The sequence below is a fragment of the Haemorhous mexicanus genome, chromosome 31, assembly GCF_027477595.1.
Source record: "Haemorhous mexicanus isolate bHaeMex1 chromosome 31, bHaeMex1.pri, whole genome shotgun sequence".
NCBI classification, from domain to species: domain Eukaryota; kingdom Metazoa; phylum Chordata; class Aves; order Passeriformes; family Fringillidae; genus Haemorhous; species Haemorhous mexicanus.
The window spans coordinates 948827-962504 of NC_082371.1; the positions used below are offsets into that span (position 1 = coordinate 948827).

The 13678-nt window shown below is 58.4% G+C and overlaps 1 protein-coding gene across 1 annotated transcript in view; it reads left to right on the plus strand.

The window, feature by feature from the left end:
• Positions 1-47: 47 nt before the first annotated feature.
• Positions 48-13678, plus strand: part of KCNN3 (potassium calcium-activated channel subfamily N member 3) — a 21674-nt gene continuing 8043 nt past the window's right edge. Inside the window, exons 1-5 of the mRNA XM_059871444.1 lie at positions 48-873; positions 3732-3827; positions 6954-7372; positions 11571-11712; positions 13325-13435. Coding sequence (XP_059727427.1) covers positions 157-873; positions 3732-3827; positions 6954-7372; positions 11571-11712; positions 13325-13435 — 1485 coding nt within the window. The 5' untranslated portion in view covers positions 48-156. The remainder of the gene's footprint in view (positions 874-3731; positions 3828-6953; positions 7373-11570; positions 11713-13324; positions 13436-13678) is intronic.

The window sequence follows — 13678 nt, forward strand, 5'->3', positions numbered from 1 at the left end:
CCAATGGCGCTGCGGGGCCGGGCCAGCGGCAGCGGCGGGGGCGGTGGCGGCGGCGATAGCGGCGAGAGCACGGAGCCCATTCATGATCCAGCGAACGGGGCCGGTGGCAAGTAAAGCGGAACCGGTGCCCTGTAAAGCGGCGCCGGTACCGCCGTCATGGAGACATCGGGGCATCTCCACGATTCGGGCGTGGGGGACTTGGAGGAGGATGGTCGATGTCCCTGCCCGTTACCGGGGGATGAACGGTCACCGCCGCCGCCCTCCGCGCTGCCGCCGCTCCAGCACAGCCTGTTGCACTCCTCGCCCGGGTCGTTACGGGCCCCTCCTCCTCCTCCCGCCGCCCCCGCCGCCCTCCACCCTTCCTCCCGCCACGGCAGCCAGCTCAACCTCGGCGACCACCCAGCGGGCTCTGGGGTGGCGAGCAGCAAACACCGGCAGCCCAGCCCTCTGGTTCACCGGCGGGACAGCAACCCCTTCACCGAGATTGCCATGAGCTCCTGCAAGTACAGCGGGGGGGTGATGAAGCCCCTCAGCCGACTCAGCGCATCCCGACGGAACCTCATCGAGGCCGAGCCGGAGGCACAACCCCTGCAGCTCTTTGGTGCCGGTGAACCCCCTGAAATTGTTGTCTCACGCGAGGACAACCACGCGCCCACCACCCACCGTCCCACCCGCCCGGCCGCCCGCCCGGCACCCACCACCTTTGCCAAGGGGCCCAAGCGCAAGGCACAGAACATTGGCTACCGCCTTGGGCACCGCCGAGCACTGTTCGAGAAGAGGAAGCGCCTCAGTGACTACGCGCTCATCTTCGGCATGTTTGGCATTGTCGTCATGGTCATTGAGACTGAGCTCTCCTGGGGGCTCTACTCCAAGGTACCAGCGGGGCCGGGGTGGTGTATGCGGGGCTGGTGGCACCGGATGGTGCCTGGTGGGGCGAGCGTGGAGCCATTCGCCTCATCTATGCCACGGGATAAATATGGAGCTCATCTGGAGTGGAGCAGGGTCAGACAGGCTGGCTGGTGGCTGGCAGGATGTTCCCTGAGCTTTAGTGGATGCCGCAGCCACAGGTGCTGGACAGGGTGAGCACCCGGCTGGAGGTGCAGGGGCTTTGTGCTGGTGGCTGCTCTGTCCAGTCCTGCCCCAGGCACTTGCAGCAGCAGGCACCGACCCACTGAGCTTTGTGGTGCCTGTTGCTGGCATGGCAGTGCATTCCTCAGAAGCACAGTGCCCCCGGCCGTGCGGCCGTGCAGGGAAGCACCCCCTCCCTCCTCCACCTCCTCCTCCTCCACACCCCTTCCTTTCCTTTCCTGCTTTTTTTTTTTTTTTTTTTTTTTTTTTTAGGACAGCGTCTTTTATTTATAATTCTCCCCCCCACGTCCCTTCCAGCTCCTGCTCCCGGGCTGCGCTGGTTGGCAGTGATATGAATAACTCTTTGTATAGACATCTGTCATGTTATTTATACTTATCCAGAGAGGGGAAGGCATCGGCACCCCCACCACCACCCATGGGCGTCAGCGGGCCGGCACTGCCGAGGGAGCTGGGGTGCAGCCAGCGGGGGTCCCTGTGCCGCCCGAGGAGGGGAAGAAGCGGTGGGAAGGGGCTGCTCCCCCCTTCCTGCCATGATCCCATGGGCAGGGGGGAGGGCAGCGGGAGCACAGGAGGTGGAGGAGGGGAGCCATGTCCCTCGGGGTCCTGTGGTTTGGGAGTCCCTGCTGTCTCCCCAGCGAGGTGCCCGGCTGGGGGGGTCCCAAGCCCCATCTTTGCACGGCTGCCAGGCTCAGTGGGCATGGGGGGCTGCGGGCAGCAGTTCCATTGCTCTGTCTGAGGCAGGGGCATGCCTTGTTACCAAGCTAGCATCCTCAGCATCCTCACCAAGAAAGAAAGATGCTTCAATGCCAGAGCTTTTTTCTGGTGGTTCCCACTCCCCTTTGGCAGGAGCAAAGCCAAACCACCATCCCCCACCTGCATCTGCTACCTGTTGAGCCGCAGCCACCCTCGCAAGCTCCGTGTGCCTGCATGCCTGGCGCCAGGGGGACTGTCCATTCTCACCAAGCTGCCAGCAGAATGCTGCCATGCTCGATGGCCCCACCACGCTGAGCTGCTGTGTCAGCTGGGGAAGACCCCGTGAGTCAGCGCTGCTGCCATGCAGCAGCTGTGACATGCTGCCCCGGCCCCGCTGTCACACAAACAATTGTGCTGACAGCCACAGGGTGCAGGACAGTCCCTGGCTCCGGCCTCTGCAGGCCCTTGACCAGATTTGCAGCAGCTGTGTGTAAGTCACCCCCAGCAGCCCCCGGTGGGAAACCAGAACTCACCAGCAGGGCCGTGACCACGGGTGTGGGGGTGCCTGTGAGCAGGGCTGGCTGCCATGGTGCAGATGGGGTGCAGTCAGCGCAGCTCCAGCTCTGCCCCACAGCCCAGCCATGCTACCATGTGCTCCCAGCCACAGGCTGCCGGGGCTGAGCTGGGCAGCAAGGACACACTGGCCAGGGTTTGCCTTGCCTGCTCCCTGCCTGTGAATTGACTGTGGGCAGGACAGGGCCTCTCAATACTGCTGATTCCCACCACCTGTGCAGCACCACCAGAGTGAAGCATCCTGCCATCACCTGGTGGAGCAGGACGTGTGCCAGGGTGCCGAGGTCCTTCCCCACTTTGGCCCAGATCCCATGTTGTTTGGGATCCAGGAATGGCTCTTCCTGACAGGTCTCCTCAGGCAGGAGGCATTGGTACACCCTGTGACACTTGCCAGGTGGGGCAGCGGGTGCCCCATGCAGGGTTTGTGCCCCTGAGAAGGGTCTGGCCAGAGCCACCTTGGCACAGTGCTGCCCCGGAGCTTGCCTGTTAATAGTAGTGTTTAGTCACAGCACTTTTCTTAGAACCAGCCATTATATCCACACAATTGCACAGCCAGAGCCAAGTCGTTAACAATGCAGTGCCGCCTCCACAGCAAATAGTCCCTTCTCTGCGTGCAAACAGCCTGTGGGGATGAGGAGCACGGGGAAGAGGGAGCCAGGCCAGGCCAGAGCCAGCCCAGCACCTTGGGGAGCCAAGGGTTGGGTGCCATGAGCGAGCTGGGCCTTGGCAGGCTGGGTGTGCCAGGCCTCAGCGTGCTGGGGATGGCCCAGAGGTGTGGGATGGGAGCTAAGGGGGGTTGGCTTGGGGATAACATCTTGGTGAGGGGCTGCCAATGCCAAGCATCAGTGGGGCTGGACTGTGGCTGGCACACACATGGGTTAAACAGCATCCAAAGGGAACAGTGAATCCTGCTTTTCACAGCAGGGACCCGCCAGTTCAGCCATCAGGGAATCAGGGGCTGGTTTAATTTACATAAGACTAATTAGCTGGAGGGTCTGGTTAGATCTTCTCTGTGGATACCATAACACTGGGCTCAGGCTGGATGGGGCCGGGGCACTGGCGTTGCACATCTCAGAGGGGAGGTTGGGAACTGCACTCAGCAGAACAGAATTAAAAAAGAGTTTTTAATTGTTTTTGCTGGTGGTACCAGTGGTGCCAGTGATGCTGGAGGTGCCAGTGGTGCTGATGGCTCTGATGGTGCCCTTAGTACTGTGTCAAGCTGCTTAGGGGGAAGCTGAAGCAGCAGAAGTGCTGTTGAGGATGGGATAGCAGGCGAGGGGGGGGGGGGCAGTATTTCCTTTGGGGTGTGGAGTCCAGTGCCAGCAGACTCCCACAGCTGTGTGCCCCTTAATGCCTTCCCTGCTTTTACCCTGCAGGACTCCATGTTCTCCCTGGCCCTGAAATGCCTTATAAGCCTCTCCACCGTCATCCTGCTGGGCCTCATCATCGCCTACCACACCCGGGAGGTGCAGGTAGGTCCTGGCATCACCAGTGCCTAGTGAGGGCTGCTGGGGTGGGCTGTGGGGTTTGCCAACCACCTGAGTGGGACACAGCACCTGAGCTCACATCCTGCTCAATCCTGGAGCATCCTTCCTCTTTGTCAGAGTCTTGAGGGGCAGTGAGGGTTCTTGGGGGGCAGTTCTTGGTCTGTCTGAGCCCCAGGTGCTGGGCAGATATGCTGGTGGCTTGGGGAGACTACAGCCAGGAAGGGCTCAAGCCAGTCAAAGTGCCACGGAAAGCTACAAAATCCTTTCCTAATCAGGGCTGCACACTCTCTTCCTCCCTGGGAAGTTAAAGGACTCCCAGTTTGTTCCAGGAAGGCTGTGCTTCCCTGCGCTTCGGCGCAATGCCAGCCTGCTTAGGGCCTGGGAGGAATGAATCACCAGGCAGGAGAAGGAGCATCCTGGGAAGGGATGTCAAAGCCCCTGGCCCTGAGTGCACCATAATCCCACCTTGCCCCTCCTGGGGCTGGGGGACAGAGGGGCTTTGCCATGTAGGGGCTGGCAGCAGCATGCCACTCCCTGCCTGCCTCAGTTCCCACTCCAGCTCAGCCTGCCCCCATGGGGACCAAGTCTGGGGGTGAGTTACTCAATGCAAATATTTGAGAGCTCTGCTTCTTGCTGCAATAATATTTACCCCAGGATGACGGTGGTTGGGGTCAGCCGGGTGAGCTGTGCCCTCGGTGCTTGCTGCTTCCTCTGCTTGTTGTTCCTGGCAGTGGGTTGTGCAAACACAGCATCCACCCAGGCAGCACACAGGTCATCCCACCTCTCCTGCCTTGACCAGAGCCAAAGTGCCACTGCTGTCCCTCTGCATGTGGGGACTGAACCTCACCATGATCCCAGCTGCTCTGCCAGGCCAGTTACCCTGGGAGACAGGGAATGAGATGAGTTTGACTTGATCTGCTCCAGACGAAGTTGTACTGGCTGCTCATTGCCCAGAGTGTTATGAAGTGTTATAAAGAAATTGCTGATAATCCAAGAAAAATTGAATGGGGCTGCCAGAGCTGTAAATCATCAACTTGTTGTACCTCTTGGCCAAGGTGGGGGACTGTGCTCACCGGGCCATGGCACTTGTCAGACCTCCCAGCCTCTGGGAAACAATGACTTTGGCCTCTTCCCTCAGGATTCCCTCCTCCTCTCTTGCCCAGAGAAGCTGTGTCTGCCTCATTACTGGAAGTCTTCAAGGCCAGGCTGAATGGAGTTTGGAGAAACCTGGAATAGTGGAAGGTGTCCCTGCCCATGAAAGTGTGTGGAATGAGATGAGCATTAAGGTCCTGTTCAATCCAAAACAGTCTGTGATTCTATCATGCTACTAATTGTGTTAATTAGTCCTTTGAAGGTCTTCCTGTGCCTCATTTTCTCTGGGGCTGAGGCATCACTCAGCACCCCACTGATGTCTCTGGTGCCTGGGGCAGAACATGCCATCTTCTGCCAGCACCACGTGGTATCACAACAGATGAAGGAGAGCAGTGCTGGCAATGCTGCCAGCTCCTGTCAAGGTGGTGTGGAGGGGCAGAGACACCTTGTCCCTGTGCTTGGAGTGCCTGGAGCTGTTCAGGCTATTGGTGAAACTTTAGTCCTCATGAGGTGTCTTGGTAGCTTTTCTTGGCCTTTGTTTTTCTGGAGATGCGGTGGCTCTTGTTCCTTCCTCTGCTGGAGCCAGTGATGCTGGATGTGTTGGGAAATGCCCCCTTGGGTACCACTGAACCACACTAGGTTTCCATGGAAACCCACTTTGATGCTTTACAGGTACAGAACAGAGAGGGGCTGGCTCAGGGGAATCCTGCCCAAATCTTGCTCCTTCCCTTCCCTGGCCTATGGCAACATCCCATCATACAGTCAAAAGGCTCCTGCCTTTTCCGCTTGCTAATTTGTTTATTTTAACACCCTTTTCCAGGAAGGAATAGGCTGTCAGCTTGCTAAATGCCTGAGGATCTCCCTTGACAGCTTGGAGCATTTTTGTAAACAATTTCTCAAACAAAGCAGCTAAAAGGAGCAGAGTTTTCCCTACAGAAAGGGAGGTGGCTGGGACAGCCACTCCGTGAGTCAGTCCCAGTGGCTCTTGCCATCCCCAGGGAGAGCTCCAAATGCCATGCTGTGCTGGCACAGGTGTACTGGGGCCTCTGGCGGGGCAGGAGGGCTGTTCCTGGGCTCAGGGCCAGCTGGGGCCCTGCTCCCCACCCGCCTCTCACCCTCTGCCCAGGCTCTGCCCAGCCCTGGCTCTGTGAGCCAGCCAGCATCGCTCCATGCTTGCAGGATTGAGGACACGGACAGCGGCACCAGCTGCCACATCCCCCTTGGATCCCTTCCTGGTGGTTTCTTTGGCAAGTGCTGCTTGCAGAGCAGCCCTGAGCATGTCCCTCCTGCTGGGTGTCCCTGTCACACCAGGGAGAAGCCAATGGCAGCCTCAGGACCGCCCCTGCCAAGTTACCTGGGTGGGTGACTCCCAGGGCTCTGGTGGCATCCCAGAGAGGCCAACTGAGCTTCCATATCCCCAGCTCCTGTAGAGACCCCAACTCCATCACTGATGATGGGAGAGAAGCTGCTGTACCCAGGATGAACCATCAGTTGCCATGACAACTGAATCCCATCTCCGCCAGCAGCTGGATGCTCTGACTGTGGTGTTCACTGCCCAGATACTGCCCTGGCACTCAGGGTGTGACGACTGTCAGTGAAATCAGTGCAACACCAGGAGCAGAGGGACTGGGGTGACTCTTGCTGGTGCTCTGTGGCACCATGGCTTGCCCATTTCTGTGGCCTGGATGAGGGGCACATTCTGGGAGGTGGGCTCCTGCTGGCCAGATTTTGAGTGAGCTGTCCTCATACTGTGCCTGGGTGTGTGCTCAAGGCCAGGCACCTTAAAGTTTTGGTGTCCCCTGCAGCGTGACCATCCCTGACACACACTAGCAGGGCAGCAGAGAGGTTGGTGGTGACTCATTCCCATGTTTTTCTTCTCCATCCATCCCCAGTGCTTCTGGCTGAGCCACACCCAGCTCCTCTTAGCTCTAACCCCCAGTGCCTGTGGAGGGAGGGTTGGGGACGCCAGTGGGCAGGTTGTGGGGCCACTGGTGACCGCGTGGTTTTGCATCCTGGCAGCTCTTTGTGATCGACAATGGAGCTGACGACTGGCGGATAGCGATGACGTACGAGCGCATCCTCTACATCAGCCTAGAGATGCTGGTTTGTGCCATACACCCCATCCCTGGGGAGTACAAATTTTTCTGGACAGCTCGCCTGGCTTTCTCCTACACACCATCTCGGGCAGAGGCTGACGTGGACATCATCCTGTCTATCCCCATGTTCCTGCGCCTCTACCTGATTGCTCGGGTGATGCTGCTGCACAGCAAGCTCTTCACCGACGCCTCCTCGCGCAGCATCGGGGCACTCAACAAGATCAACTTCAACACCCGCTTCGTCATGAAGACACTCATGACCATCTGCCCTGGGACAGTGCTGTTGGTCTTCAGCATTTCCCTCTGGATCATCGCTGCATGGACAGTCCGCGTGTGTGAGAGGTGAGGGGGGTTGGGGTGTGTGGTGCTCTGGGATTCACGGTGTTTGGAATGAGCTGGGGTGAGGGGTTTGTGGCAGCTCAGGATGCTCAGTGCTTGGGATGCCTGGTGGTTTGGGATGCTCAGCTGTTAAGGATGCACAGAGGTTCAGGATGCATGGAGGTTTGGGATGCAGGGTGGTTTGGGATGCTCAGTAGTTCAGGACACAAGCATGATGAGCAGCAGTTTGGGATGTGTGGAGGTTTGGAAAACTCCACGGTTCAGGATGTGCAGCAGTTCAGGATGTGCAGCGGTTCAGGATGTGCAGCAGTTCAGGAATGCATGATGATGTGCAGTGGCTCTGGAAGCTTAGCAGTTTGTGGTTTGGGATTCATGGCAGTTTGGAATTCTCAATGAAGATGTGATGTCCTAACACCCTGGAGGAGGGGTGTTGGGGCCTCAGTGGTTCCCTGCACTGAGCCCTGCTGTTACAGATGATAAATTGCAGAGGCAGGAAGCAGAGCAGGGTCAGCCCTGTCCTCATAGCCAGTGCCTAAGCCAGGCAGGGTCCTTGTGCAAGAGGACATGGGTGGTGCCAGAAGCCCCAGAAGCACGGGTGGGGGACAAGGAGAGTGGTGGGAGCTGGGGGCTGTGTATGGGGAGGGCCCAAAGGTGCTGATGGGAAGTGACAGGGCCTGGCTCAGGCTCTAGCATCGCTGCAACTGACTGCCATGACAACACTGTGGTGACATACCCACAGCTTGATGGCATCATGCCAGCATCAGTGTGCTCAGCACCGGGGTTGCTGTGGAGACCAGCCTGGTGGGTATCACTGCACCTCCATCTCTCGGGGACCTGCCACCACTCTTTGTCTACTGAGGGAACCAGGGGGCTGTGGTGGTGGCATCCCAGTGCTGTGCCAGAAGGTTTTCTCCACAGCCACAGTGCAAGCTGCCAGCAGCACCTGGGGAAGGGAGGGCAGGTCCTCCACAAGCTGCCCTGTTGTGGCAGCTTTGTGTCATCCTTGGAACTAAGATGAGAAGGATCACAGCAACTGGCACCCCACGGTTACCTGGGACACCCAGGTTGGTTCTAGATTGCTTTCAAAGTGAGAGGAAGGCCACCCTCCCTTCTCCTCAGGGTGGGACCCGTTGCTCTGGTCACGCTGCAAAAGGGCATTAGGGCAGCTGTAAGTGCTGTGGCAGTGGCGTGGGATGGCACACTGAGATTTTATGAGCTTTTACTGACTGCATTTGCCTTCCTGCCTCCCTTAATGATGCTCTCCTTATGAGCTGGATGCTCAGGCACTGCCTAATTGTGTTTGAGAAATTGTGGTTTATGCCTCCTGAGCAGGGAGCAGGTGGACAGGCACCCAGGACACACGCAGGAGGGTAATCCAACACCTGGCAAGGCTCAGGCTGGAAGATGCAATGAAGAACTATTAGGAACAAAAATCCCCAGCAATTATGCAGACGAGGCACTGCAGATCATTGGCACCGCAGCTGCCATCGCCTCCCTCAATGTACAGAGAGGCAGAAGAGAACCCAGGTGGGCTGGAGATGCGTCAGTCCTGGGGGATGCAGGACTGGGGGAATGCAGAACCCTTGGGACACGCTCTGTGTGTGAGGGATGCCACATCCCTGGTGGATGCACCAGCCCTGGGAGTCACACAGCACCTACAAGGTGTCCCCCTGTCCACACTGTCCACTGGCACTGGGAAACAGTTTGCTGCTGTTTGCAGGACCATTCCCAAGCAGCACCCACTGGGCCCAGGCAGTTCAGAGGTGGTGGTGCGTCTCCAGGGCGGCTTCTGGGGCTGGGCTGCCACGTCTTATTGGAATAATTACCAGTCTAGCCAGACGGGACATGCCTGAGCTTGTCTGGCCCTTGGTGCTGAACCAAAAAAGTGGCAACTGTGGTGTTTCACCCCAGGGACACTTTTGGCCAGATGGAAGCTGCAGCTGGGCACGTGGAGACAAGTCCAGGCATGCAGGAGCTCAGGTGGTGGGATGGAGCTTCCCCCGTGGAGGGGCCGCTCCTCAGGTTTCCCTCTGTGGAGAAGCTTTAGGGGGATGGGGAGGGAAACAAGTCGGTTCTGATGGAGGGTTTGGATGCAGAGCTTTATTCTGAATCCAGCAACAGCTCCAACAGAACTCCCCGACTGCGTGGGTGCTGTTCCTTTTAACCCCGGGGAGAGGGGGAGGGAAGGGCTAGGGAGCCACCAACCAAGTACAGGAGAGCAGGTCTCAAGGGACGAAGGACACCTGGATGGCCCAATGCCCCCCCCCAGGGGTAGAGGACATCCTTTTAATCTGCCAATCACTCGATGCCCTTCTGGAATTCCAGAACTGACAGACAGTGCTCGGCAGGGGGCAAGGAAGGGGTAAGGAGAGGTGACTGACACACCTGTGTGGGAATTATCAGGGAGGGATCCGAGGTTCTGGGCTAAACCCTGAAATCACAAGGCAACAGCGTTCTCTTGGCACCGAGCTGTGCTCTCAGTGGCTGTGGGGGCAGCAGCAGCATGCTCCCGTGTGCCGCGGGGCCGCACCTCTCGCAGGCAGCGGAGTCGCTGCTTAGCAACCTCGCCCGCTCCCCGGCCGCCGCTCCGCCGCCCGCGGGGCTGCGCCGCCGCCAGCGCTGCCCGCCCGGCCCGGCCCGACGGCGCACACGTGTGCCCGCACGTGTGCCCGAGCGCCGGCCGGGGCTGCCCGGAGCCCTGGGGTTGGTGCGGCCGAGGCGGTGCTGCCGCACGCAGCGCACGGCTCTAGGGTGATGCTCACGGCTGCCCCAGAGGTGAGGGTGGCCGTGGCAGATAAGGGGATGGCAGAAAACGGTGCTGGTGTCTGAGTGATTGCAGCAAGCCTCGGTGTGAGCAGGTGGCCCCTCTTTCTGCTCACACCAGCAGTGGCACGGCCGACCCCTCTGGTTTATCAATTCTTGCTCAAAGTGCTACCCAGAGGAGAAAAGGTCCCTCTGTCCAGCCAGCCTGTAACCCCCGGTCCAGCATGACACTCTTGGGGTTGTGCCCTCAGGACATTCCACCCCGTGGGATGAGGTGGGCTCAGCTCTCCTCAGGACAAGACACTGGATGGGACAATTGTGTGTGCCCCACTGCAGGCACTGGAATTTTGGGGAGTGCCACTGCGGTTATGGGCTCTAGCTGCCCTGGCCAACCCTGCTCAGAGTGAGCCTCACCATGGCTCAAGGTGCTTTCTCCTGCACCAGGACCTCATTCGAGTCTCCAGCTGAGAGAAAAACATTTCAGAAGAGGAGAAAACCCAACTGCTCTGCGAGTGATGATCTTGGAGCTGGGATTGCCAAAAGCTCCATCTGTTTTCCCTCTCCAGATCCTGTGAAGAGGCTGGGAGAAGCCTGCCAGGGAGGCAGGAGAACAACCATCCTGTTCATAGTGGGGTAAAGGCACTGCCTGCCCCTGCCAGCTTAGGGCTGAGTCCTGCTGCAGCCAGGGCCAGGCCCTGCTCAGCTGCCAGGAGTCAGCACTACATCCCTGGGAATGGTACCTGCCTGGCTTGGCTGTGCCTGCCCAGCCCTGGGGAGCTGGAGGCAGCTGGGGCCCCTGGCTGCGTGTTGGCTGCAAGAGCCATAGCCAGTGTCTGGGACAGCCAGAGTGGTCATTGACCTCACATCCCCAGCAAGGACCTGGAAAATCTGCAGCATTCCCAAAGCTGCAGCCACTCCACATGTGCTGTGTCTCGAGTGTGTGAGCTGTTCCTCTGTTCCTGAAAGGCAAGCCTGTGCCAGAGGCTCGGCAGGACCCATCCCCAGCAGTTCAGCTGGCAGCTCTGCCTTCTGGAGTGCCACAGCCCGGGCTGCAGCATCAGTGGGATGTAGGGGGGATGCCAAGGGTGAGCTGCTGTCGTCAGGGCCTTTGCAGAGCCACAGCTCTTTATCCCATCAGCCAATTCTCACTACAGCACCACATGACACCAGGGACACACAACAGGACTGGGATGTGGTGACAGGTCTGACTGAAAGCAGAAGCCCTTTCCCACCGAGTTTTTGCTCTCATGTTGTCCATGTGGGTTTTCTAGAGCCAGAAATTGCACAACCACTGCTACTATGGCACATCCTACTGTGTTGTTAATCCTGTCCCCCAGCACAGCCTGTGTTGGGGGAGCCACTGTGCCAGTTACCCCCATTTCTGCTCCATCCATCCCTGTCCCCTGCTGTGACACTGATGTCCCTGTCTCCTTGGCAGGTACCATGACCAGCAGGATGTAACCAGCAACTTCCTGGGTGCTATGTGGCTCATCTCCATCACCTTCCTCTCCATTGGCTATGGGGACATGGTCCCACACACCTACTGTGGGAAGGGAGTCTGCCTGCTCACCGGCATCATGGTAAGGGTCATGCCAAGCTGGTCTCCATTCTGTGGGCTCTGCCTGTCTCCATTGCAGAGCAGGGGCCACTGGAATTTACCAGGGCCTGTTTCTCAGCTGTTTTGTCAATGTACAAGCCTAATGACTTCAGCTCTGAGGTGTCATAGCCTGGAAGTTGATAGAGTTGTCTCAGCTGATGAACTTGGGGTGGATTTGGACCCACATTCAGTAAGGGTAGAGGGCCTTGGTGGAGTCAGGGAGCAGAAGGGCATCTGAGCATCCTTTGGCTATCCTGGTCCACACCATCTGGCTTCCATTGCTCACCTGCCATGGGTTCCCTTCCTTCTTAGCCGAAAGGTCACCATTCTCCAGTGCCTCCAGAGTACCTGCCCCTAGAAGCCCACCATGAGATCTCCTGGCTTTCCAGACAGGGCTGCTGAAGGAGCAGCTGGGGGCCCTGTGTTCCCAGGTTTCACAGATGTACCCCAGTCATCAGCTCTGCCCACCCCAGCTCCAGGCCCTGGGGATGGAGCCATCCCTCCTCCCAGCTGGGGGAGACCCCATGAGTACCATCATCTGGGGAGGCTCTACCAGGAGGAATTCATCCTGTATTACCTGGAAGTCTTTGATGTGTCTTGGGTGAGGCCAGACGCAGCAAGGCTGGTGCTGCTAGTGGGAGCCAAGCAAGGAGAAAATCCCTGTGGATGGGGGTGATGCAGCAATTGCCAGCAGAGAAGGAGCTGCTGGCCCAGCCGAGGGCATTCTGGTGCTGCAGGCTCCCAAAACTCTTCCCCAGCCAGTGGTGACTTTGAAGTGGGACACCATCTATCAGTGTCCCCCCACCCCCAGTACAGCCCCCCGACCCCTGGGAATGGGGACCCCCACGCCCTCTGGGTTGGAGACTTTGCTGGGCTTCCCCAGTCACCACCAGGGGTAGTGTCATTCATCCAGGAGGAGAGAGGTGGTGGCAGTCAGAGTGTGCAGCAGGACTTTTGAGGACACTGAAGGATTCAGGCTACCAGGTTAATTAATGACTCTTTAAGGAGAGCTTGCCAGGCTGACAGTACTCTGCCAGAGCACTGGGGGTTGGGATGCAGCTGGAATGAGTAGAGCTCAGGAGCACAGCAGGGAGGCTTTGGAAAGGACACCTTGGCACAGATGTGCACTGGAGGTGGTGGCTGCCACACACATCTGGCCCTAATTGCTGGGATAAGGGAGTTTCCAGCTGGTGCAGCTGGGATATGTGGCAGTTTGAAGGGTCCTGATTTGGGGCCCCTTCTCTGCTCTCACCTGTGTTGCCTGGTGCTTTCCCACTGCTCTCCCAGCCCAGACCTCTCTCGGGAGTGGAGGGCTCCCCATACCACAGGGCTCTGGCACGGGGCAGATCTCTGGCCTGCAGTGGCACAGGCTCCTCACTCCTCTACTGCTGACCTTGCTAATAGCCCTGGCCTCTCCTATTACTTACAGAGCCCTTCATCAGCCACTCAAGGACACCCAGGCTCTGTAAAATCTTGTTAGGATAATGGGGAAGACATGTAGCTTTAGTTAATGAGCAGATTTCAAGGATGAGGGTGGGAGTGCTGGTGTTACAAAACAGCGACAAACTGTTTCCCCAACTGATGTCCCTGCACAGGGTGCTGGATGTACAGCACTGGTGGTGGCTGTGGTGGCCAGGAAGCTGGAGCTCACCAAAGCTGAGAAGCACGTCCACAACTTCATGATGGACACGCAGCTGACGAAGCGGGTAAGATGCCACGGGGGACAGGAGGAGTGGGGGCATTGCTGTGTGCCAGGAGCTGGGGATTTGGGCTACCGTGGCAGGAGCAAGGTGTCAGCACCTCTGGATCCTGTGGGTACCACGGTGGAAGAAGGTGCCAGCATCTCTGAGTGAAGCTACAACAGGAGAGGAAGGTGTTGGCACCTTTGGATGTGGGTCCTGCAGGTCCCACTGCTGAGAAAGTTGTCCAAGTGCTGTGGATATTGCGCA